This window comes from Camponotus vicinus, unplaced genomic scaffold, assembly GCF_025532165.1.
Source record: "Camponotus vicinus isolate PSW18456_S1 unplaced genomic scaffold, iyCamVici1.0 SCAF_13, whole genome shotgun sequence".
NCBI classification, from domain to species: Eukaryota; Metazoa; Arthropoda; class Insecta; order Hymenoptera; family Formicidae; genus Camponotus; species Camponotus vicinus.
In genome coordinates, this window is record NW_028141949.1 from 4,979,883 (window position 1) to 5,006,385 (window position 26,503).

The following is a 26,503-nucleotide window of genomic DNA, read 5'->3' on the forward strand; positions in this document are numbered from 1 at the left end:
TATTTAATAATCAATAATATACCCCATGGTTAATGAATAATGGAAATAATCAAAACTATTAATTAATCACCGATCTCGATAAAATTATTAATTATTAAATAATAATATCTTATAATTAATTTGAAAAAAATTAAGAATATTTAGAAAGACATATTAACTATTAAATTAATTTCCTTGCTCGAATCTTCTTAAAATTCTATATCTAAATTGCAGCAAGAATCTAAATAAATGGAGGTTGGCGTTTTTCAATCTTGCTAAATACGCTGTGGCATCGAAGTACGAGTCAATATGAAGCTTGTTCAAAACGACATAAGCAAGATGACACGCTCCCCGACGTACATCTTGTTCAAACGTCGCGTCGTTCGCGATAGCGACGCGGAAGTCCTCGAGCATCCGTCCATCGTTCGCGCATGCGATCGCACATCGGACAATGAGACGTGATTCGAGACGGCGGCGCCCCGCTGTCTATGTGTTATCGAGTGGCATTCCGACACGCTTCTGGAGTGACATTTAGATAGCGACGTCAACTGTCTGCGGAGCAAATCCGTCGTGGAAGCGCGAAGGCTCTCCACCTCGGTACCTTCCCCGGAAGCCTGACGGCGAGAGCCCTCGCCACCGGAGCGAGCGAATTCACTGCTGATCGAATTAGCGCGCCACGGTTCCCCGATACCCTGACAGTCTGAATTAATTAACAGGAGAACGCGCTAGGTAAGCAGCCATTATCGCGACAAAGTGTGCGCGTCGCGCGACAGGACGAGCGAGATGTGACTATTCAGTAGTATAACCGTAAACACCAATCGATAGACGCATGAAAATTAAATCACTCTGTGATTTACCGAGAAAATATTACTATTTTTTTACCAAAAATCTGCGGTATACGCATAAATCTAAAATGTTAATTTAATAAGAGATATAGCAATTTTATAAGAGTTTTAGCAAAAAGCGAATTTTTTACATTCTCATGCAAAAGAGTGATCATCATCAGTTTGCCTCGAAATCTTTTAAATGTTCGTTTTATTCGTTAGTCTCGACATCGAAATGAATAAAGAAATATTCGCGACTCCAAGACAAACACAATAGAGGTACATGTTTTGAGATAGAGAGAGTTTTGCGTCTTTCGGCGCGACACGACGTCTTGACTCTCCATTAACTTCACACTTAGCGGCACCTTAGAAAGCTCGCTGCCGTCGGAAGATCTGATTAGGGGTTCGAGTCTCTGCTAAACGCGTTAGTCTCGGCTGCGGGGCGTCGCGCGAGAGGACGGGGAAGCGGCGCCATCAGGTGTTAGAGCGGCGGCCTCGGGAATAGGCAGGAGGAGACGAAAGGGACGTTCGGTGGTGTCTGTCTCTTCATAGTTTGATGCAAATTGAGCACGAGCACCATCAACTACCGGCAGTATAGACGTTTTCCTGGCTCTCTCCCCCTCCCACATCTACATACAAACCCGCGTACACACTTGTATACACCTATCTGCCTCGATCTAGACCTCTTCTCTCTCTCCCTCTCTCTCTTTCTCTTTCCCTCTTTGTCGTCGGAGAAGACTCCACGATCGAGTACGAAATTCATTCCGCGCGACCCTCTTCGGCTTCAAGCAAACCTCCACCTTTCCCACCGATCTTGACTACCGCCGAAGTGTTGCCGTTTGGGGCTTCCCGTCCCGTATTGTGGAGCTCGCACTGTTTGCCAACGAATCTCGGAGGCTTTCTCTCGACTTAGCAGCGATAGAAACATTTCCGCGTCGCGAAGAACGGTTAGTCAACAATTTCGATTTTTCGGTTTTTGAAAAGTGCTATGATTTTTTTATTCAGAAACCAACATTTTTAAACTGGAATTTACATAAAAAGTTATCGCGCGTTCTAAATAAATAAATTTTATAAATAGAAATAATCGCTATATAAAAATAATCTATATAATAAAATTACTTAATTCAATAAAATCAATAATTCTTAATTAAAGATATATTATAAATGTGTCATATCACCATCATATATTTATTTCGTTAAATATAATATTATTCAATAATGTTATTTTTTCATATCTCTTTTTTACCGTTTAAATATAACAATTATTATAATAAACTGCGCTAATCTTTTTATATCTAATCCGCTTTGATTTAAATAAAGTCTCTTGAAGAAATATCCTCTTTGATTTTCACGAGCTAAAATATGAAGACGATACTAAAATAACCGGCGATACTAATGTCTGAAACGTTTAGCGTTACAGATTACAAAAACTGCGTTTATCGGCAAATATAGCGCATATCTGGACGCGAAATCACGATACTATTATAAAGGATCGTTTTCTCCTGTCGTTCTGTCGACTCCTCCTTCTCTTTCTCCTCTCGCACCTACGCTCTGTAATGTTCCTTTTTATGGTGCATGATTCGAAGCTGCCCCCGGGATCGATTTTGCTTCGTAGCATGGCACTTATCGTACTCCGTTACGAGGGCGCGTTGCTTTTTATGGTGGTTCATGCTAGATGTTCCGATCGGCACACGTTGGCCTCTCTTTCTCGCTCTTTCTTTGCCCCTTTTCATTTTCTATTCCTCTTATTCCCGTGGAAACAAGGTATCTGCACGATACCGTAACAAAAATCATACATGCCCAAACGGACTTTCTTACAAATAGACTGACTAACGAAAGTTAATTTGTCGATAAAATCGAGAATAGCACGAGAAATGAAGGATACTAAATTAAAACGTTATAAGCTTTTTTCACGATGCATGAAAATTTTATTATTCACCATAAAATTAACTTAATCATTGAATTAATAAGTGAAATCGATTGCAGATGCTAAACCTTCGTATGAAAATGCTAATATATCTCGAATTCCCGACATGTCCTGATTTCACTAATAACAGTAGGGGAAGTATATTTATATATTACGATACTCTCGGCTATATCGATCGAGACATCGCGAGTTTCATATACCGATCGGAGGGATATTTTAAGTTCAATTATATCATCGCCAATCAGGTTGAATATATAATCATCGCTCGCTATTTCGGATCTCTAATCACATCTATATTTCTGAATCAACGAAAATCTTTAATGGCGATGAAAATAAAATCCAAGTCATGCGAACGCTAGCTTTCAACATTAATGAAAATCCGTGAAAATCCGAAAATTTTTATTTATACAGCAGAATTTATAATTTAAAGTTTTATTCAATTTTAACTATTTTTTATTATTGTATTAAATATATAATTTTTGAAAGAAAATATTTATATGTTTATGAATAAATTGTGTTTTACTGAAATTAATTCCAAAAAGTAAATGAGATAAACACTTATATAATACTTATAGTCTTTGTTTTTATATGCATTTGTATGTAAATATGATATGAAAAAAAAGTATCTCATTTCGAAGAAGAATTTCATTTATTTCGCGCGTTGATTTCGTCGGTGCGCAAATGACCTGGCCACATCCTGAGAACACATCGTTGAATCTACTAAAAAAAAATGCAGATTTCATTGGATATGGGCGGCATACGTCGTAGAATCTCATTGCGATTTCATGGTCCTCTCGGAAGGAGAAGACCGACTCGTTTCGAATGCTACAAATGTGCCGCGCGCGAACGTTCGCATTCAGGTGGCTCGAGTAGGTGGTGAAAAAAATCACGTCTGCATTTACATAAGCGCCGGTATAAACCACTCGACGGAGAAATCCCGACATAAAACCCAAACAGGATACCAGCGCGGGACAGCACATCCGTTGAATACGCAATGGCCGTATGTAGCCGGTGTACGTACACACACCCGCCTGCCCCCTTGCCGAAAAATGCTTTTATTATTCACCGGTGAATTACGAACGCGACACTGTATACGTTTTATCCCGTCGTTTATGCTGACGTGGAGTTTACACGGCTCATTGACGACGACGTCTTTAAGAGAAAGAGAGAGAATCGTCCATTTCATCGACATTGAAACACATTCTTTTCTTGTCTGGATATTCCATCGATTTTATCATCATAAATTCTGGAACTTTGTCAAGCACGATCACAACTATGTCATATATAAAGGAATTTATGCATGTTTTATTACATGTGTACATGCATATTAACTCACGCGACGACGATTTATCAGAAAAATTGGTTCAATACATATAAGTAAAATAAATATAAAATATATTTAGTACAATTCTTTTATCAGCTAGAAATAAAAAAATAATATAAAATTAAAGATAACGAGAAATAATATAAAATTAAATATAAGGGAAATAAGATAAATAATATAAAATTAAAGATAACGTGCTAAAAATAGAAAAATAGTATAAAATTGAAGATTATGTGCGCGACACGAATTGCACTTAAGAAATAAAGTAACAGATCGATTCTCTCTCAACGATTTACACCAACGATATCCAGAGGAGTCCGACGTGTTACAATAACGACTCAGAGTTTTTGCGAGCCCTTCTCTAAGACAAATCGCGCGAACACGCCCGTCATATCGCGATCGATATAACGCGCTACGTGGCATAACGTCTAGAGAGTGATGTTTCCAGCGCCTGACAGGAATTTTCAAGTCCCGTGGATCATGGCAAAACGATTTTTATGTCCCTCGTGGATCTTCGATCCATCGTGCACGGTAGAACAGGTCGGTTGCCCTTACGAGCCCGCTTTCATGGCTCTTTAGCATTTCCGGGCGTTACGTCCTTTATGCGGACGCCTTCCCCGAAAAGGGCGCAGGAGAGAAAAAAATTGACTTTTAAACCGGCAATAAAAACGAAAAATGTGAAATCTTTGATTTTAAAGGCTCTGCTGGCCCGCCCTTCGCGGGAGCGACAGTTGGTCGATGCGTATAACCCTCACAGTGGCAATCTTATTTCTTTCGATATCGCAAGCCGAGCACGTTCAGTACCTCGTCGCCATCCCGAAATCCGCGTGCAACAGTATGTATATCGTGTCGGATTACTCTAAAATCCCGGGCTTTTATATGCGGAATTTTAAAATACACTTCAGTGCTGTCTCGGATTTTTCATTCGGCCAGAAGTGGACAGACGTCAACTTGTTAACATTTATCTGATATATATAATTGCATTTATATATATAAATAAACAGCATTATTTGCAGATCTATTATTAATAAGTGAGGAGAAAAGTCAGGGACTCATCAAATCATGTATCGATACGTTTATAGAAAAGGAGAAGAAAATAAGAGCGAGAAAATTGGAGAAATTCTCAATTCTCGGTAATCACGATGTTTGCGAATCGACTGAAAATTTGCATTTAAAAGTCTTGGAAGATGCTAGAAGAAGCGGAAAAGGGGTGGCGTTTCGCTGCTTGTTTTTATTTTCTAGCAATTTCCTCGGCGGAGCAGAACGGAAAGTGACCTTAAAGGGAATTAGCACGTTTTACCGCCTCTATACCTGTCTCGCACAACTCTTAAACGAAATTTCTTCCCGTCCCTCTGCCACTATGAATCAACGTGATAACGATTATTATCATTTTTAAATCTAATAATTTAAATTATTAAAAATTCTATGTAGCATTTTATAAATACTATTATAATTTTCCAAAATTTGTTACAATATTATTTTTGTATTTTAATAACGTAGCACGATCTTAATGCGATAAAATTAATTTCTGATTGCAGATTTTGCGTGGGCGACAGATTTTATCTCTGTGATAACAAGATTCTCTGTGAATACGATTATGAAGAGAGGCTGGTTTTCGCCAATATGGCTCTGCATCCTCCACCTACCGCAACCTTGGCGCACATCAAGAGACAAGTGACCCATCTTCAGCCACCTCAGGTGAAAAGAACTTGTAATTATTTTTATTATCAACGAAACTTGCGCGCGGTAACTTATAGGTTCATGTAGCTTAGAATATATCTATCGATCAATAGACATACTTTCGTTACGAGATACCTATACGAGGTAAAGTACAGCAGAATGCACATCTAGTGGATATCTTCTCTGGACTCTGGCCATCGGGTTTCAAACTCGCAAGGTTTCAAACTCCTCAAGGCGCAACCCCCTTAAGGCGGGTTAAAGTGGCAGGTCGCCCGTCCTGACCCTCTCGACAACAAAGGACTCCCCCGAGGCTTCAGCTATGCTTTACCATCCTGCCATCGTCTTACGAGTTAGGATATCGCGTGTCCTTATTAATTAAGCTCGCCCGTTAAGCAAGCCTCGTCGCATACCTTAACGATTTGCTCGTTCTCCGTCGAAGACGGGAACGTGCGAAAGAATTTATTCTTCATAAAGATTGTTAGACTTTCAAGAGTTATTCCGGGAAATACGAAGCTCTGGAAAATTATCGCCTCTTTTTTTATAATTGCGACTCTTTGATCAATCGCAATATATATCGCGAATAAAAAAAATTTTAAAAACCTTTAATGTGCGCGTGAACGTGGAAAATATTTTTGAAAAGACTCTAACGAAAAATTAAAAAAAAAGCGTTGCAAAATTTAATTTAAATTTAACTCTTATTTTTTCAAAATGGTAAGAGAAATGTCATGTAATATTGAATTAAATGATTAAAGTAAAAACAGATCGTGAAATTATGATAATAAGGGACAAATGGTAAGCAAAGAAGAGATGGCAATTTTCACAGAGCAGGAACGTCCAGAATTATGAACTCATCGGCGTTAAGCTTGTTGGGATTAAGTCGTCTTGATTATCCTAAGGCAACAGCCTTGCTTCGAAACAATATCTTAAGCTCCTGCCGCACGAAGGACCACGTCCTACTCGACCCTAGGAAGCCTATCCGTTTAATCCGGGTGCCGTCTTGCAAGGATCCCGCCGTCTTCCTTGTATAATGACGTCACGTATTCTAATTCGCAATATTTCCTTGAAAATAACGATTAGAATAATCCAGAACTTGAAATAGAAAAAACTTTGCCCTCTAATTATTACGATATATCAATATTTATATTTTACATTTTAAATATATTTGAAATTATAAATAAAAGCCTAAGTATATGTAATTTTTAATTATGCAAAAAAATAAGCTTCTTTTAAAACGAGATAATTGAGTAGTTAATTGGGCCATTACTAAGAATATCATTTACTGCATTATTTCTGTTGTTAAAAAATTGTTAAAAGTTCGCGATAAAATAGTCATCGCAAAAGTTGGAAAACATTTTTCGGAACGTCTCGAAGAGGCGGTCTAAAACTCTGTAGATGCTTGCTACACGCTCGAATTGTACGCATGCACAGAATAACGAGGTCCCCAGCCCGATGATATCATGCTCGGTAACGTGTACTACTTATAATATGCAAATTCGCTCCCCTTAACCGCTCTTGCTGGCGAGCTGCGTGTAATTCAGGGGTTGGTAACCCTTGCGACTCTATTCCTGTATGCCACGTAAGCGTCGCGCGCTCTTCGACGACCATTCGTGCGTGCATGCGTGCGTGCGTGCGTGCGTGTACACGTCGTTTATAATGTTTAAAGAAATATCGGCTCGCGTGAACGGGCGTGTTAGCGCGTAAATATTTTTCAGGGACATCCACACGCGCGCGTAAATCTCTCTTGGCGAGGTCGAACGGGGTGTCTCACTCGAGACTTAAAATTCGTAAAGTCTCTCGACACCGAACGCGATGTGTCGCTTTAATTAATATTTTTTTATTGCCCAACGAGGGAAATCAAATTTGTTTTTTCGCTGTAAATTTCTGGCATCGTCAACAATCGGGAAAAATTGGCACGTCCGCGGTGTATTCCGCGATATTGCGCGATCCAGCAGCTTTCACACGCAATATCGATTCGCTTGGAGGGTTTACGGGTTATAAATGACCGGTGTGCGAAATAACGGGATGGCAGACTAATGCCAATAATCGGCGTGGCATGCTAATGTCGTCTGCGCATCTATTACGCTAAGCCTGATGGATCCCTCTTGACATCTCGTTCCTGGAGCGTGAATACCTTCGATCGCGGAGAGCACTCAAGATGTCTATCGTTTTGTTAGCCAGCATAAAGGTCATTTGACATTTTGCAGTTAAATGAAGTTAACACGTACATTGCTCATTTTCGCCTCAAATAAAATAATATCACACATACTTGCTCATTTTCGCCTCGAATAAAATAATATCACACATACATCTTGTATGAAATAAATAATTGAAGTTTTAAACGATAGCAATGAGTTGTGATAAAACCAATAATGATATTTTTTAAATGTAAGAAACAATTACATAAACAGAAAACATTGGGCTCCCGTTAGATTTAACACTCCGATAAAGCGCGATAAAACGGGAAGACGAAATTGAGAATACCTATAAAGTGTAAGAAGAGAAAGAGAGAGAGAGAGAAGAAGATATAAAAGGAGAAAGGAGGAAAGGCGTTAAGATTCTTAAAAACCGCAAAGAGGGTGCTCGTCCTAGAGGCAGCTGCCACCCTTGTACTCTCTTTAAGCCCGTCGGAGGCAGCGAAGTACCGTCGACGGAAGGTGAAAAAGGGGGCGGTAGTTTTTCTGATTGCCTGAGAACAGACAGCTGTCCCAATCTTTCTCAGCCCTGGGAGGATCTACCGTGCTTCTTGCGAATAATGCCGGAGATGTTGCTTACGAATAACTCGAGTATGCCTGATCCGAGGTAAATCGAGGACGGGGAGGATGAAGGAATGAAAAGAAGCGACGGGACTGGACCGCCTTTAGCCGTCAGTATCGACAATCGAGCTGTCTCGATGACGGATGATGGATCGTTTCCGATATTATCGTTGGTCTATTGAAACTTTATCATATATTATAAGGACTATTTCAAAATTGATTATCTTGGTACTGTTAGACAACACAATGAGATTTTTAATCCAATAAACACATAATTGTTTTCATAAAAACTTTCAATAAAAAATTAATATTCTACAATATCGAAAATAAATAATTCTGGATTAAAAAAATTAAAAAGATATTATTCATGTCATTAAAAGGAACTCGATTATATATATAAAATAACAATATAGTTCTGTAAATAGTAACAATAGCGAAAAGACTCGTGAAGCTTTAGCTCCATTTCTCGAACAGGAATTTCGATCGAGCCGCGCAATCTCATCCTCCTTAGAGACAAGTGTAACGCGCTTAAAAATTGGCGAGAACTTTTATTTCAGTCTAATTTTCCCCTTGGGACTCGGCGAAATGATAAGAGAGAAGAGAAGGGGGATGAAAGAGGAAACATTAGCGGGGGATATAGACACGGAGTAAGAATGAGAAAGAGAAAGACACGACGAGAGAGTTTGGAACGATTATCTGAGTTTTAAAACAAACTCTCGAGTGTCTGCGAAGTCCTTCGCGAATCAGAGGGAGGAGGGAGGCCGAGGTGCCAGAAAGAGGTTGAAAGACGCGATGAAGGGAAGAGGGAGTTGCGGAGGTGAGATAATATGCTAATGCCAAGACGGAAGGTACATGGGAATTTAAGAGGATCAATGCACAGTACGAGATTCGTATTCGGGGAATAAGGCATTACAACATCCTCTATATTGCTTCCAGGCGATTAGATCCCTGAAAGTTCATCGAATGCGAGCGACTAATTTCGGCAAAATTAAACTTTCGGTTTAACGTCATTTTTATTGAATCTGAGTGTTCAATATCCATTTATTCAAGGATGAAACAGATGCGTTATGGACGTATCGAATTCAGGATAACTAAAAAAATTGAAGATTTTATACTTAAAATAAAGATCTAATTTTTCATCTCATTTCCTATTTTATTTGCTTATATTTTTCTTATTAATATATTAATATAAACAGAATAATTCACAAAATTATTACAATATCACGAACTTGTTAGAATGGATTGTATTAGTAAAAGATTTATGATGGCAAAATATAAGAGGTATTTATGTATAATTTTCATTGTGAATATCGCGTTAATTGTACGTGATTGGTTTAAAATAGCTGTTTCGATATGAATGAAAGACTTAGGGATCGATATAACGTATGCATTAGAATATCCGAATAGAATGTGTCAGAATAGGATATGATACCATTAATAATAATTAATGTAGCGCACGGTTAATCCCTCGAAATGTAGCGTTTAGCGAAATGGACGTACATCATCGTAATGCAGTACTATACAGAGCCACAAGCGTATTCCCACACTGAACAAAGCCATTAGTCCATCATTAATCCTTCATTGTAGATACTCTATCGTTGTGCATGCGAATACGATCTGTTTAGAATTACATCAGAGAATGTCATGGAAATTATGTAAAACGAGCACATATTATATTCTCTCTATATAATATTAAATATAAAATATATAAAATATATTTAAAAATTTTTAAAATTTTCGCTCCAGAGAAAAAAAGATTGTCGCGAAATCTCAAAATGCCGTGATCAAAATGTTTTACGCGTAACAAACAGCTCTTGATCGATCGTCGATCGATCAGCCGATTAGATTGTCCGCTTGGTCAACGTAACACAAGTTGTGTCGTGACAGGAAGAGGAAGAGAAAAAGACAGAGAGAGAGCAAGGAAGAGGGAGAAAGACATGAGCACGTACATACGAGCCCTCGCACGCGCGTGTACACGTCGTTCTTGTTAACGAGCGCATTATTAGGTGCACCGTGCTTGGCTGAATTTCACGTAAAGCCTCCGCGCGGCCCCTTATATTGTACAACGCGCGCGTCCTGAGAAAGCTCGCATGGGAAAGCCCGGCTTGCGAGCTTATGCGAGATTATGAGTTTAGTTGGGAAACAAGAGAGAGAGCTATGTGCTACGTGGTCGAGAGCTTACTTTTGTAACGATTATTACCAACGACTATGGACCGTCGCAAGGACTCGATCATGGTCAAGCTTGCCTTTTAACAACAAATTTTAATGTAAAATCAAAATGCATCAGAAAATAAAGCCAAAAAAAAGACGATGATCAATCACGAATTTGTTTCACAAAAATTGAAATTTAAAAAATTTAAAAAAAAATTGAAGAATCTATAAATATGATTGATTAGTTTTTCTTCGACCTACACTATTTACTTGCAGAGAAGAAAAAACAGAGTATTAATAAATCTCTTTTTTTCTGAGGAAAGAATCAAATCGAAAGTGGCCGCGCCCTGGGGGCTAACGACCCGCCAGTAAATTCCGTTTCCAAACGATCCCGGGGCGATTAACGACGTCTTTCTCTAATTCTCATCTCGTGCCGGAGGTCGGACCACGAGCGTGGGTGGCGCTAATTTTTGCGCGTAAGAAAAGCTACACCGCGCGCGTAGAAACGGAACGCGCGCACCTGGCCGTTTCCCATCCGCGGGAGATCAACGGACAAATGACACGCGATTCTCCCTGGCAAACCCCTCACGCGTTGGCGATGCTTCGCATTTACCGTCAGTTACAAACTACCCGACCCCGCTTTAGTACCCTCGCGCCGAGTCACGATTAATGTCTTATTCGCGCGAGCGAGATCCTCTTGAGAGGAAGGAAAAACCGGGAGATTTTCCGCGACAGATGAGAAAAGAAAATGAACGCGAAAAAAGCTACTCGCGACTATCATATGCAACACAAAAACTCGTCTTTCCATTAATAAACTGGTGCAAGATATTAATTATGTTATTAAAATTATCTTTCAAACAATTACAAAATTTCTAATAGTTATAAACAATCGAATAAAAAAAATGTTTGACTTTGGTGGAGGATTATATACATAATTGTATAACATTCTATCTATACATATCGAATATCACAAAACGCGCGCTGTTTGATTACGATGCCGGCAGTAAATCCACAACTCGGTAATTCCTCCTCTGGCAATTGTAGATAAAACTTGAATAAGTCATAGACTTAATTTAACCCATAGTAGTGTTCAACGGCGGTCTGGAGCCTTCCACGGAGATTTCTTAATTACAAGCGAGACTCTCTGAGACAAGAGGGTACAAAGATAGAAAGAGAAAGGAAGACTTGGGATATATATGTATCCCAAAAACGTAAAATGAGAAAGAGAGACAGAGAGAAAGACAAAAGTCTTGGGGAAAAGGGTTCTCACGGCGACGAGATTTAAGGATCCTTCCTAAGGAAAAAAAGTCGCCCTCGTCGCGAAGGCAGATGATAAAGCATTTCTCTAGCAGCGCTTTGTCATTTTTATCGTAATTATTTACGAGTTAATTACTCCGCAACCGCACCCTGCTGGCTACACTTTTTTACGTTAGAATGAGAAAAATGCTTTATTAAGACACCAAAAGAGATAACACCTTTCACAGCGATCCCGTGACAGATCTGCGCTTTCATTCTTATTTTCCCATTGCATACAGCGAGAAACAAAAGCGAAATAAAATGAGGAAAAGTAAAATAGATAATTTACTCAATTTAATTTAATAATAAATTATGTATTGTAATTTATTCTTGTCTTGCATTCTTTGAAAACAAAAAACATATTGTAATTAAAATCGATTCGTTCGTTGCGTCGCAACGAAAGTATTCCAAGACGTTCCAAGGCGCGGGATAATTGCCGAAAATGGAGGCTTAATTCGGCGCCGTGCGAAAGTTAGTATGATCAACTTACGGGCCGAAATCGTGACGAGGGAGGATCTCGTCACGAGGGGCTGAGCCGCACGGTCTGCCGAATTTTAAGCCTGTATAATTTAACACCTTTACTGCAGAAACTAAGAGAAACTGAAGGGAAAGACGCGGAGGAGAGGCGAAAGGAGAGGCACGCGTGTTCGCGAGAAAGCATGAGACGACGACGGTTGTAAAAGACGAAGAGAAAGCGGGATCGACTGGATAAGACGAAGGAGGGGGTGAACGGAGGGAGATAGGGAGGAAGGGATATAAAGTTCGAAGTTTTCAACGGCGCTTACCTAGCCTAGTACAGCCTCCGCCTCTCCCACGAGTTCTCTGTACCATCAGCGCATAAATATGGCCACCAGAGAGATAGAGATGGATAAAGAATCGGTCGCAAGAACAAGAAAGAGAGATCCACTAAAGTTGAGTCGTCCCGTTCTCCCTTTTTATCCGGCCACTGAGATACAAGTTCATTCCTTCGGTCTTTTGTTTTTGAAGCAAAGTCTTAGATAATACATTAGAAAGGATGATGAGAGGAGAGAGGAAGAAAGAGAGAGATATGCGAATTCGTTAGCGTTGTCAACCCTTTAAGAGCGGAAGTTCGCGCTGGATTTTACGTACCCGCGACATGAATAATTGTTGAAATCGAATTACGAAGCAAATCGATCGACTGCTTTTATTCCTGAATTTCGTAAATTGCTCTCTAATCGGATTAAATTCTTCAGAATTACAGATTCGCATCTCCTAATACGTCTTTTGATATGTATTTAAAGATTTAATAAATGAATTTCGGAAATAAATTAAATGTAATTTTTATGCAACCAATATTTTTTACTCGATTAAATGCAATTTGCAAAGAAATCGATAGAATCGATAAAGGTTACCTCTAAAAGAGATTAAATATATTTTATACACGAATGTTATATAGCCATTAAAATCAATTTCAATAAATATGAAATGTTGCGTGTTTTCTTTATAGACACGTGTCGGTATCAGTGACGTGATTAAATTACGGTTAAATTAATAATTAAAAATACATTTATATTCCTACTAATATATTAATATTTCTAACAATTAATTCCCTTTCTTCTCCAGAAAGAGTAAGTATACATAAAGTGTGTTACTAAGAAATATTTATCTTTGTTAACGCGATGCCTCTCTCAAATATGTCTATGATGTCTTTTTTAAATAAGAAACTTTCACACTTTTTATTTTAAATAATTCTTTTTCGCGAAGATTATTGTTTAAACTAAATTGAAAAAGAAAATTAACCACGTGTCTTTTTTTCACTGTACAAACTAGTAACAAAATAGTAGCATATCATTTGCAGTGTATTATTTAACGATAACCATGGTTAATTAAAATTTCTTTCTCAATCTATGTTACAGCTAGAGTTATAATCTAGACAAGGACAAACGAGTCACACTAACCAGAATTTGTTAACTAAGGCGGTCAGTGCGAATCACTAGTACGGTATATCACTCGCATTGGTATAAATCATACAGTGTTGCAATTACTTATCGAGAAGACTTTAAAAGAGAAAAAACCGTGCATATGTAAGATTGATAGAAAAATACGAAATATACGCTGCTTCTCGATCGACGGCTCGATATTGCTCGACGGCACTTTATAAAGGACGTGCGTGCATTCGGTCGCATAAATTTTCCGCTAAGTCGAGATCGTTCGATTAGGACCGAATTGAATGAGAAAACCGATCCGTACACATCCGAATGTATATCGACGGTGTATAATCCTCACGCGTCTTCTTTTATCTTGCAGAACGTAACCGCGGGTGGCCCTCAACGACAGGCGAACGGGGAAGCGGCCCATAACCACAACGGATATCCAGCGCCAGCCAGCTCGAGCGCCCATAACGTCCTGAACCCCATGAATAATTTAAACGGTATCAATGCGCAAGCATCGTACGATGCCAAATGACAAACGAAGTAAGCACCGATATATCGATTGAGCCGCGCGATGGGGGAGGGAACGACTCGTGGAATCTCGCGTCGTTCTCATTGTCTTTGTGGTTTACCATGCCGATCGTCCAAACCCGTAATTTTAGCATATGACTCGCGGCAAATTGCGAGTGTAATCGAATATCCCTTAACTATCGAAAAATAAGATCGTTAAATTATCGACATCAAACAATGATGCGAGAGGGAAAAGTGTTACCGCGCACAGATATATATTATATATTCGCATTATGTTATATTTCGCTTTTCGTCGCGATTGAAAATCAACTAGACGAAGTTCAATTTTCATGTAAATAAAGAATTAAAAAAATATATAATAGTGTCTCTGCGAAACAACGCGAATAAGCGGCGTAGGAATGTATAACTATAAAAAAATATAAAATTAATAACACAAGGATATATCGCGACGTTCTGTTAAAAAAGGAACAGGGATATAAAATTTCCTAAAAACTGACAAAATTGCGGAGCAACTATATCTCCTATGTCATCTTCTACATCATTTAACAAATGCTTATTTTCCGGACGAATTATTATTCCATCTTCGAATAAATTCTCCAATACAAGACAGAACGTGAGGGAAGAATATATAAATCCGGAATGTGTGTCTTTCGTTCTCTCACTTAATTAGATTCATATATTTGAGATGTCGAATGGATTCGTCTTCCCTACGCTCGACTGGCTAGACGATAAATAAGTAGATAAATAAATAGATAAGTAGACAGTAGATAGGTAACGAATGTTTTGGCCAATTATGGCAAATTATTGGTGCTCTTTAGATTATAATTGATCGAGTGTCTGCGCGACCCAGTTTAAACAAATAAAAAGCCGCTAAAATAAATTAAGAAAAAAACAAAAAAAAATATAAAACCTGCATGAAAATTTATGCACTAGAAAAATATACCACAACTTCTTCCGGATTTATTTGATTTCATAAAATCCTTATATCGACATCTATCCACTTCCGGCCGGTCTTTTAAAGATCTTTAACAACAATCGTATCATATGAAAAGCCCGAAATTTGAGATGGTAATAAAGTTTAGTGTCTAACGTTTAATGTGCTCGCCTCGCCGAGGGCGGCATCTCGGTGAGATGGTACGCAGGATGACCCTTGATAGGTCCTATCGAACGAAGGCGAGCATCGGGAATCGGTAGATCGAATCGGCGGGCTTCGAGAGAGAAGCAGTGCAAGTAGCAACGGCAACTGCTCGCCATCCCATGGGACTCATACGTTAAGGGTGACTTAAGCATTGTTTCAACTTCGAATCTCCCGGCAGAGGCCCAGATTGATGTCGCGAACTTTTCCGTTGCCTTATTTGCGAGTCAGATAACGAGGCTGAGTTATGTCAAAAGTTCTCTCTCTTTCTCTCTCTCCGGCCCGGCCCATGCTGATCGTATCGGATCACGAAGAATACCCGTAGTCGGGAAGAATGTTTTATTTCTTCCCTTAGCTCTTCGGGGATTCATCGTCGATGCCAAAAGTACCTATGTCGAGCGATAATAGGCTAGCAGCTGCGTCGGAAAACTGCCGATTCCTTCAGAGGTGCTACCTTCACGGTTTCTTCCCGGCCGCAATAACGAGGTAATGAGAAAAATCTTACAATTAGCGAAGGGAGGCAATAATTAATTGTTGATCATCCGTGGCAAAAGAGAATTTAAGGAATAGATGTTAGAATCATATTTCGCGAAACTAATTGAAATTGACTGTGAATCTATTGTTAATAAATTACGTTAATATTATATTAATAAATTACGTAAATATTTTCTTATATGCTTCTGTTATTATAATTTTATGCAAATTAAGTATGAATATATTAGCTCGTCAACGTTTCTTATACATGGTACTTTCTTATACTTTCGTAATATTTTATTATACCAAATATATGCAGAATGTGTATGTATATAAATGATGGTAGCAATTTTGAATTATATGGTAAATAACATCATATGCATAATTAATAACGAGTGCCAATTATTAGCGCACCTCGACTTCGCGAGTAAAAACATCGTATAAGCATACAGTTCAATCTATCCAACCACATTGAATCATTTTGATTTGACTCGCAACTTGTATTTTCATACTAAAACATAACAGTAACCTTATTGTTGCATTCATCAAACGCATTAAAGTCGCCTAAGGAATGCGATTTCACTCAACATTAAAATATATTTCAACAATTGTAATGATTAATTCTCTCGCAAAATATATGACAATTCCAGCATAGTTCCTAAACGCGAAACTTCGTTTTCGACGAAACTACTGCGATTACCAAACAAATATTTATACCGTACTTATGCGACTATCAAATGAATGTTTAACAGGACACAGGCAGTGCGAGTAGTACCGAAAGTACATTTTTGTACATTGTATTCTACGGTATCGCTTTCTAAATCCCCGTATAAATCATGGGCAACATTATATATATCTAGTACTGATTATGTGCGCTTGGATCACGACGTACGAAAGAACCGAGATATTAATTAATTAAGAAAGTGTGTATGCGTTTACACTAGTATAGATACGTTTTATATTATAATTCTATCATAGAAGTATTAATAAATTTGTTTCGATGTTATGCAACAGTGGTAATTGTGAATCGTATGTCGTTATTTCTCTTAAATTGAATCAGCGAAAATATCACTGACTAAAGCAGTGATATAAAATTTCAGCGAAAAGTATTCTTCATATATTTCACTGATTATGGTAATAAGATTTCGCTGAAAAATCAGCAATAATCGTATTTGCAAGCTGTAGTTTTAAAAGTTTTTATTATTTATCATAAATGAATATATTTTTGAAAAGCTTTCATATACATATTTGAAATGAAATACATAACTAGTATTCAAATTCAAAATTATATACATATAATATTACAATTTTTCACTTTTAAGATGTGATAAACTTATAAACAAGACTCGATTAAATTCATATATTTCTTTAACAAAATATATTGCTATAAATTTACCTCATAATACATAATATATAAGACGCGTCTTTTATATAAAATATTCTCAGTGAAATATACTAATAATAACTACTATTATTAACTGATTCTTCCAATAAGGTTTTATTAGAAATTTATGCTTATAATTAAAACCGTTAGTGATTATTCATTGCTTATCAGTGACAACATACATTGATTCCATTTAAGAGAACGAGAAAAAAAGAACCGTCATCATTCTGTTTGCTTTTTTCTTAAAGGTTTATGTTTATGCTTCTATCGAGCTCGCGATATTGATTCGCGACGTTGCGACGCGAAAATCAACACGCGGAATGATTTTCGCCGCCGACGTGGCCTCCCTTTGCATCTTCCGTTCGTATTTCCCTTGAATTATTTAAGGGCGTTACGTGATTGGCCGACAAATCCGGTTCGCCTCAATAATTTACCAATCATACGCGGTCCTTTGTGTTTTATACGCCGCGTTTCGAATAAATCGCATTGTGTATTCAGGAGAGCGGCATCCAACTCTATTCTCTGGTGCGAACCCTCTCCGCGTATCCGGCGATGGAAAAAAGCGAGGTGAAGAAACGGAAGAGGAAACTCGCGAAAGGGGCGATCGCGCACGATTTGCACGAATTGACTCGAAATTCGGCTGAACATCGCGAATTTATGACGAGACTGCGAAGGAACGCAGTGTCTTTCCTCGTCCTTCGTAACTTCCCGGAATCGCAAAGTATAATATATCGCAATATTCTTAACACGAATATTAAGTTAATACTTAACAACTTAGCAATGTACGCATAATATTTCGCATGAAAACTCAATATTTATAAGTTTCAAAATATTTGAGAAAAAAGAGCTTTTAAATACCTCTATAAATTGAAGCGTCCTGGTGCTTTTTAAAAGACAGAGCAGTATATGTTCTGGATGGATTCCACCTGAAGAGTGCACATTCCGAAGTCGGCACGAGTTGATAACAAGTAACTGATGTATACACTTGCACTGAATGTAATAATTTACACAATTTTAATATACATATAATAATACTAGACATATCGCGAAAAACATTAACTTTCTTTAACGCGCGGTAATCGACTGATGATCGTCGTATCTTTGACTCACCGTACGCCGTGCGGCTGGAGGTGGGGGGGAGGTCGTATTGTTTTGTTTACATTCGTGCCGCTTGCTCGCGCGTCATACCAGCGGAATGTTTACCTGCTACGTCACGATTGAGATCAATCGCGACGCACATTCACAACTCTTCGAAATTCTGTGACGTACGCATCGTACTACGAAGCAATGTTACTTGAAAATTACATGCATATAATACGCTCGTGATATTTCTTGTGAAATCGACGTATCTCGATGGGGAGATTCAGCGAAACGACCGTCGCTGGATAAGGGAAGGTGATTTAATGTCGCAGGCGAAACTACTTATCTATAATCCAATGAGCGGGTAAGTAAATGAAGCGGGAAACGAGAGAGACGGTCGAGCATTCGATGCAAATTGGCAATTTTTTCTCGTACGGCTCGCGGTAATCATTGGCAATTAGAGCACGGAGGCCCCCGATAAATGTTATTTACGATCACGATTATCCGGGGCACGCCTAGCCGCCAGAAGGTTCGCCTAACTACAACTTCCCGACCATCTAATTGACTGACGATTACTTCTGTTTGTACAAAATGCCGCACTTTAGCGCTAGCAAACGCGAGCCCCCTTCTGCTCGATTGCCATTTTCTCCTTGTCTCACCGAATACGTACATTGCTATAAATAGAGTATAATTATAGGAAGAATACTTAAACTTACTTCAGATTATTTATAATTTTAGAATTCGGGACATTTAATTTATAATTTTATACATCATATAATAAACATTGAAAAAACTATATACAAAATATATATATGTGTATATATATATATATATATATATATATATATATATATATATATATATTTACACGTATACCAGAATATATACAGTACACATTAATTATAAATAGATTTCTGTCACGAATTATCATGTAATAATTAAATTAATTAATTATTCTTTCTATAATTGTGTATGTAATGTATTATGTTTTTGTAAATATACTATCAAGACTTAGGTCAAAAAATTAGTCAATCTAATTATACAATATCAGAGTTTAGCTTCAATCAATATGCAAAGACGTGGCTTCGGGAAAAAAACGGGCAATGCCTTCATTCAGATTTTTTTATTTATAGCAAGATCAAATTTTAAATATGAGAAAAGATTACATTTCTTAAGATTATTTTTATTACTTATTTCTTTTACGTGATGTCTAGTAAAATATTTGAACTAGTCCGTGCCAATTATCTTGAACATAATATTGATATAGTTTCGAAAAAAATTGCTCTGAAAGCAACCACGAATAGCAAATAACAAGTCCGAGATTTTAAAAAGCAGACAAATAGAGAATCGTGATTATATATATCGGTATCTATTTATTCGTCGAGAATCGTTCTCTCTTCTCGTTACTTGTTATTTCCGTTCAAACTATCTCCCATGTTTAATCGCCGGCAAATTACCCCCTCCCCGTCGAATCGCAAAACTCCCCCGCAGCTACGAGAAACTTGAGAGGCGAGTGTTATTATCTGCCAACAATTTTTCCAGGCGCGCCCTTTCTTCGTCGCGATAATAAGAGAAAAAAAAGGGACGCGGGTGTGTAACGTCGCGACGGGTTTGCGTAAAACACGCAAATCACGTATCGCACGGAAGAACCCGGGGAAGAGGAAGGGGGTGAGAGAATCGCGGCTCTTTTCCGCGGTCTCTGAAGCAATATTATTACTAAAAGCCGCCGCTCGTCCTCGACTGCTTCGCGCGCGCGGCAGCGAGTACGCGCGAAGAGAAACGGCGGTCCGGAGGAGTGATTAATTAAAAGAGCAAAAACTGTTTTCATAAAATTCATTTGCGGAAATATGCGCCAACTGAAATAATATCCGGCCGCCGATGGGAACCGCGTGTCCCGTTCCGGCATCGTGTAGCCGCTACATTTCGTCTCGTCTCGTCTCGTCTCGTCTCGTCGCGTCGCATCTCGTCGCGTTCGAGAATAAAAAAAGTGAAGCGAATAAAAATGAAGGCTGCGCGCGCTATGCGAAAGTTTTCGCATTTTTTGTGCCCGCCATCGCCGAAGCATAACAGCCGTGTGTGTAAACGGGATTCGTGCGGCCGCTTGAGCTTCAAGTCGAGCGCGTTAATATTAAAGTCTGCTCCGAAATCGATTGCGTGCTCCTGAGAATAAAGAATTACCTCATTCACTTCATCAGTTTTTCATTTAATTTACATTTCATTGGACAATTCCTAAAAGACACATCAAAACAAGAATGTTTTTTTTAAGTAAGATTAGATAAGATTAAATGAGATTAAATTTTGTATTAATATTTTGCAGACAAGTGTCTCTAATCAGATATATATCGTAACTTTTCTATTAATATCCACAATTTTAGTAACAATGACATAAAATTTTTAAATTATATGATAACGTTTTAATATTACTTATAATATTATTTATCTATAATAATTATGATCTTCACTGTGTTGATTGATGTAGATTAAATAAAATGAAAAAAAATTATTAGAAAATAAATGGCAAAAATATTTTTTTAAGTATGAACAAATTATAAATATTACTTAGTACATTAAAAAATAGATTAATTTTCATAGCATTAATATAAATAACAAGATCGTACATTATGTGTGATGAAAAGAAATATTAACAAAATTTTCATATCTCTCTTATTCTACTTTACTCTCTACGTAACTCTCTTCCACAGATATTACGTCATAGATATCTATTCGTAACCACACAGTATTGTACTTATAATTTCGCATGTGATCTGTAACATGTATTGTTGGCTCCGTTCCCGCGTAACAAAGCACAGATACGCTTCGGCGCAAACTTCCGAACACGTGTATATTTTCGCAACACGATCATTCATCTAACTCTAACTGAGTGAATGAAAAATGTATAGTTTGGAACGCACTGCGCGAGTCTATAGAAGCTGTGAATGAAAAGTCTACGCTTAAAGTGTCAATAACTGCAATCCTATGTGCCACATCCGTCTGCGTTAAAATAACCACCTATCCACCGTCGAGACAACCTCGCAAAGTAAACCATTCCGATTCGCGAATAGAAACATTAAATATCTAAAAATATCGATACTCTAATAACATAAATACGCGGTAAGATAATTATGCAAGTCAATTAGAATGTAAATTTGCCATCCTTGTCCTTATTTTAAAATGATATATAATTTTTTTATTTTTTCCTTCATAAAGTTACGGAAAAGATTAATTGTTGCATCGAGATATAGTTTTGATATTCGATCGATAAATACTTGCTCGACTTGTCCGCGCTCACAACCGTTCCTCTCATCGCCATTCACTCGTAAAAATGTTTCCGCGCCTTTCTGAGAAAATCCTGGAATTCTTTCCTTTCTCGCTTTCCGTATCTCTCGCTCGCGCTCGCCTCTCGGCCCATCATTTCGCAACGGCACGTGATTTAAGCGGGCGTAAAAATGGCCGTTAAAAAACAAGAAAGCTCCTTAACTCTCACTTTGATTGGCCAACTTGGTTTATTAAAACGTTTCGCGCGCGACACGGCCGTTATCCCGTTTTTTTCCTTTTCTTTTTTTTTACTTTTTCAATGTCCTCTCTCGTTCTTGCGACGTTAACCTCTCGAATGTCCGTCGAGACTGTATTTTTATATTTAGTTGCCCTCTTCTCCTCGCCCTTTCTTTGTCGAGTTTTATTGCTTCTTCTGAATGTACTCGACCTAAGCGATACCTAGGCACATTCGACCCTTTCGTTAATGACACTTCTCGAAACTACGAACGCGAATTTATCTTCGCGGCCTCGTTAACGGCCGTATTAAGCGACCGTCGCGAGTAACCGAGACAATGTGAAAATGTTTGGTGAAGTCTCGATTCAATCCTGAGTGTAAATGGTAAGATCTTATTTCACACAATATCAAATCGTAAAGAGATTATAAAATTGCGCAATAATAAAACAAAATAGTAAAAATATATCCAACAAATATATGTATATATAGTATAAAAGAATTCAGCTTTTAATTTTTATTATTATATATAACTACAAGAATAATTAAAATTATTTCATTTAGGTTATCATTGCAGTTTTATAATTTTCTTAGCGCGTTTTTCAGATTTACATTCGAATTAACATATCTCTATATTTCTCAACACGCGACATTACAGCTTATATTTAGTTTAGTTACAATTAACATAGCATACGATTTAATCTCAACCCCCATTCTCTCGCGCAAAATTCTATGATTATTCATTGCATTTCACGATGCATATTTCACACAAATGTATTCTCTTTTACTTTAATAAATAATATTTATCTCAGCAGCTAAATCGTGTAAGCAAAAGTCACGTCTCATAGAAAATATCTTTATCTTTTTTCACTCCTCGTCCCCTCGCGTTTATTTTCTTTCTTTCTCTTTCTCTCTCATGTCTCTCTTCTAAAATATTAATTAATAAGGCAACTTCCGTTGGACGAGATACTTGCTGCTAATTAAGAAATACCTACCGCGCGCTCTTTTCCAGCGCCGGGGCGAGGAGGTGGAAAAATAAGAGGTAGAAATTCCACGCTGCTCTGGCACCCTTGAAACGAGGTAAACTTAATCCTCGGCCAAGTTAAACCAACTGCTAAGCTTTTCATTATGCCGAGAGCGAGCGAAAAGGGAAGAGAAGAACGGAACCCGGTTGTGGGGCACCGCTTCTCGTTAATGCCGGAAATCTCGCACTGATATCGCATTTTTGGAAACGCAACTTTACTCTTCTTAAAATTAAATATATGCACTTACAATCGAGATGTATTCATCGCGATAAGATTACAAATAATACTTCTGGAAAAAATAATGATCACGATAATATCGATTAGATAATGTGCGACGCGGATGTGACAGATGATTATAAAATGCGTACATAGAGTTTAATAAAATAATTAAACACGATAAGAAAATAACAAATATCGATTAGATAAATTTTCACGACAACCGAGACATGCGCATTAACGAGAAAACGATATCGTCGTCTCATTCGCGTGAGATTTCCCGCGAGCGAGATTACGAACGAGCTTAGGGTTACTCGCTTAAGGACGACGGCATAATTCCGGACGACGGAGAGCAGTTCCTAGGAAGCTTGATGCGTCCCAGGAGTGCCCTCGGCGAGTGTTTTTCCGTGATGAGGACGGAGGATCGGTGGCGAGGAAAAAGCCGGAACTTCGAATTCGCGTGCGACGAAAGTGCGCGGAAGGCGACGAAAAGTTTTACGAGCTCGCCAGGCGCGCCGCCGGCGGCTGGTTTGAATTGCATCAATTAAAAAAAGCCGTTCCGCAAAAATTCCATAACGCCGCGTCGCGGCGCGACACGACGCGGGGAGAGGGCGGAGGAAAAAAGAGGGAGAGTACCCGCCACGTCAAATGTCCGAGCTCTTTTGCTGCTTTTCCGCGTTTCCACGTGGTGGTAAAGCTCTTTTATTCGTTCGCGCCCCGTTTTGTCGCGCGACCGATAACGATCGACTGCCACGACTTAGGCATCAGTCGCAATTAATCCGGACGCGTTGCCCGAATTTATTATTAATCGACGCGCGGGGCTGTTAAATAAATTTTACCACAAAAACGCCAAATAAATTTTATTTCATGCAACAGCGAAATTTATATACGATTTTTATATATTTCATTATATATGAAAAACATGGACGATAGATTGATCGATCGATCGAATCGATGACGTATTTGAGGAATTTGTCAGTAGATTTCAGAGTAAAGATTCCTCTGACGCTTTGTATAGTTTCCAAGCAGAAAAGGGAGACAAGTGGCGGTCTTACGTGCGTCTCGCAGTCGATACTATTGTTCGCCGTCTATAGAGAGGCGAATAACGTAACAACGGTACAACGCGCGTGCGAAAGTATGCACATGTAAGCGGAAGTCGAAGCATCCGAACTATCTTTTCATTTTGCTTTGTCCCGCCTGCGGAGCGGAATATATACGTATATGTATATGTGTATATGAAAATATGTGAAAAGGGTCGTCTATCTTGCGCGAGGGTAGCGGGGCGACGGGGAAATGCCGTCAGTCGGACAAACAATTTCTCTGCGACTGTCGTCTCGCTCGTAGGAAACAGAAAGGGGTGAATTTTTAAAAAGGACGACGAAAATCGGCGAGTTTCTGGCTAGATGCTTTCTACTATGATTTTGCGGTAAACAACGAATATATATGCGATTAATATTTTGAAACAGAACAGATAAAAAACCTATATGTTTGATACAATATAATTGTTTCCCTTTATAAGGATATATATTCCAGATATTTCAATTTCACGCGATGGAAACAAAAGTTGAATCACGAGCTTTAAAACGAAGCTAAAAATACGCGAACAATTTATCGCGTAACAAAGTATCGGAAGCCTCAAAACTCGCCATTTTTCTCATTTGATTCTCGCGCGAAAAGAGAAAACAAAAAGTTTCTTCACGAGAAATGCGAATATCAAGTCGTTCAAAGACTGTTATAAGTAGTCGTTTCTATAAAAGGTAATTTGATTAGCTCGAGTCGTCGCACGCAAGACTGAAATAATCTCAGCGGAACTAGGCGAACAAATACCACTTAATTGCTTTATGGCCTTTCGCGAAAGGGAAAGAATCTCGACTGCGTCGCGAAAGACGCTCGAGGAAGTTCAAAGGTTTCGATGCGAGAAAGACGAAGAAGCCTTTGAAAAATCATGAGGCGAAAGAACTCGTTACCTATCCTCATTCTCTTCCTTCTTTTTTTTCCTTAGCAAAAAGTGAGCACTTTTTCAATCGCGCGACTCGTAACTCAATTTAGACATAAATCACTTAACTACAGATGAAGAAGAAGAATAAAAGAAAGAGAGAAGAAAATCTATTATATCACATCCAAAAAAGTATCTTTACATAACGTGTAAAATACTGTAAAAAAATTCAATTTCTTATTACGACAGGGAAAAATTTAAAAAAGAGATTAAGAAAACTGAAAAATTACAGGAGACATAATATTATAAAGTTTCCTCCATTTTAAAATATTTAATTAAAGGCCAAAAGTGAGATATCGCAAAAATAAAAAAAAATAATAGAATATATTTCTGGAAATATTGCTAATCTGATCAAATAATATGCGAGCGTTAAGATAGAAAATTTACCTAACAATGTAACCAAGATTAATCTTACAATTAGCTTCATTATTATATTCGATTTATGATTGACTAAGTCAATAATAGTCAATCTTTCGCGTAAATTAGTTTAGAAATTTGGAGTTGGAATTCACGTAGCACGAAAATGATAAGAATAATTATTCACATAAATCTTATTTACTAATCAAATCGCGGATTTAATACACATAATTTTCGACATCCGGCAAATCTACACGATAGTCTCCTTAGATATTTGCATAAATAACGATAAAAGATCACATTATTTGCGCTTACATATCGCATAACTTAAAATAATGAAGCTCTAATGGCGAGAAATTTCCGATTTTAGTATTTAATACCTTATCAAACTTCGGATTTATCAGATCTTCCGGATCTGATCCGGATTTCGTTCGCTCTCTTTTTGCGTGACATTAGACAGACTCGACGACAATGATAACTTCTCTCTTAAAAGGAGTAACACGGAGGAAAGAAGAAGGGAGGGAGCGCACGATTCTTCCGCAGGAATTCTCGAATGAATCGAGCAATCTTGAGGTCTTTTGTTTTCGAGAACTGCCACTTGTAAATATAATTACCCCACCGCACTCCCTTTGGCTCACTACCCCCGCCTTCCCACTGTTCCTCTTTCCACCCTTTTGCCCTACTACGCCGTTGTCTCTAATTTGATTCCGCGGTTGTTTTCACCCATCCCCTTTCCCCCTCCCCTCCCCCTCCTTTCTTCTCCTGCCTAACCACCAGAATACTTCCTCTCCGCCCCGGCGTTCCGTTCTGTTCTGGGCGCTTCGCCCACGCATTGTCTCTTGTCTCTTCATTCAAATTACCCTCCGCTTTCCCATTCTCACGCCGGTACAACTCGCTGCCGTAGCCCCTTCCCGTCATCCCTCTCCTCCCCGTCCCCGTCGTTCCGGCCTCTGTCGCTATTCCTCGCTGGGCGCGCACCAGCCTCGCAGTTT

General features: G+C 38.4%; 2 protein-coding genes across 6 annotated transcripts in view; one reads left to right on the forward strand and one right to left on the reverse strand.

The window, feature by feature from the left end:
• The window catches only part of LOC145964524 (LIM domain only protein 3), a 111,767-nt gene extending 94,790 nt beyond the window's left edge, over positions 1-16,977 (forward strand). For all 3 annotated transcript variants that reach the window (XM_083087394.1, XM_083087393.1, XM_083087395.1), the window contains exons 5-6: positions 5,593-5,752; positions 14,203-16,977. In XM_083087394.1, the coding sequence (XP_082943520.1) occupies positions 5,593-5,752; positions 14,203-14,361 (319 nt within the window). In that variant the 3' untranslated portion in view covers positions 14,362-16,977. The remainder of the gene's footprint in view (positions 1-5,592; positions 5,753-14,202) is intronic.
• The window catches only part of LOC145964525 (uncharacterized), a 194,940-nt gene that overhangs the window by 160,235 nt on the left and 8,202 nt on the right, over positions 1-26,503 (reverse strand). The gene's annotated exons all lie outside the window — the stretch shown is intronic.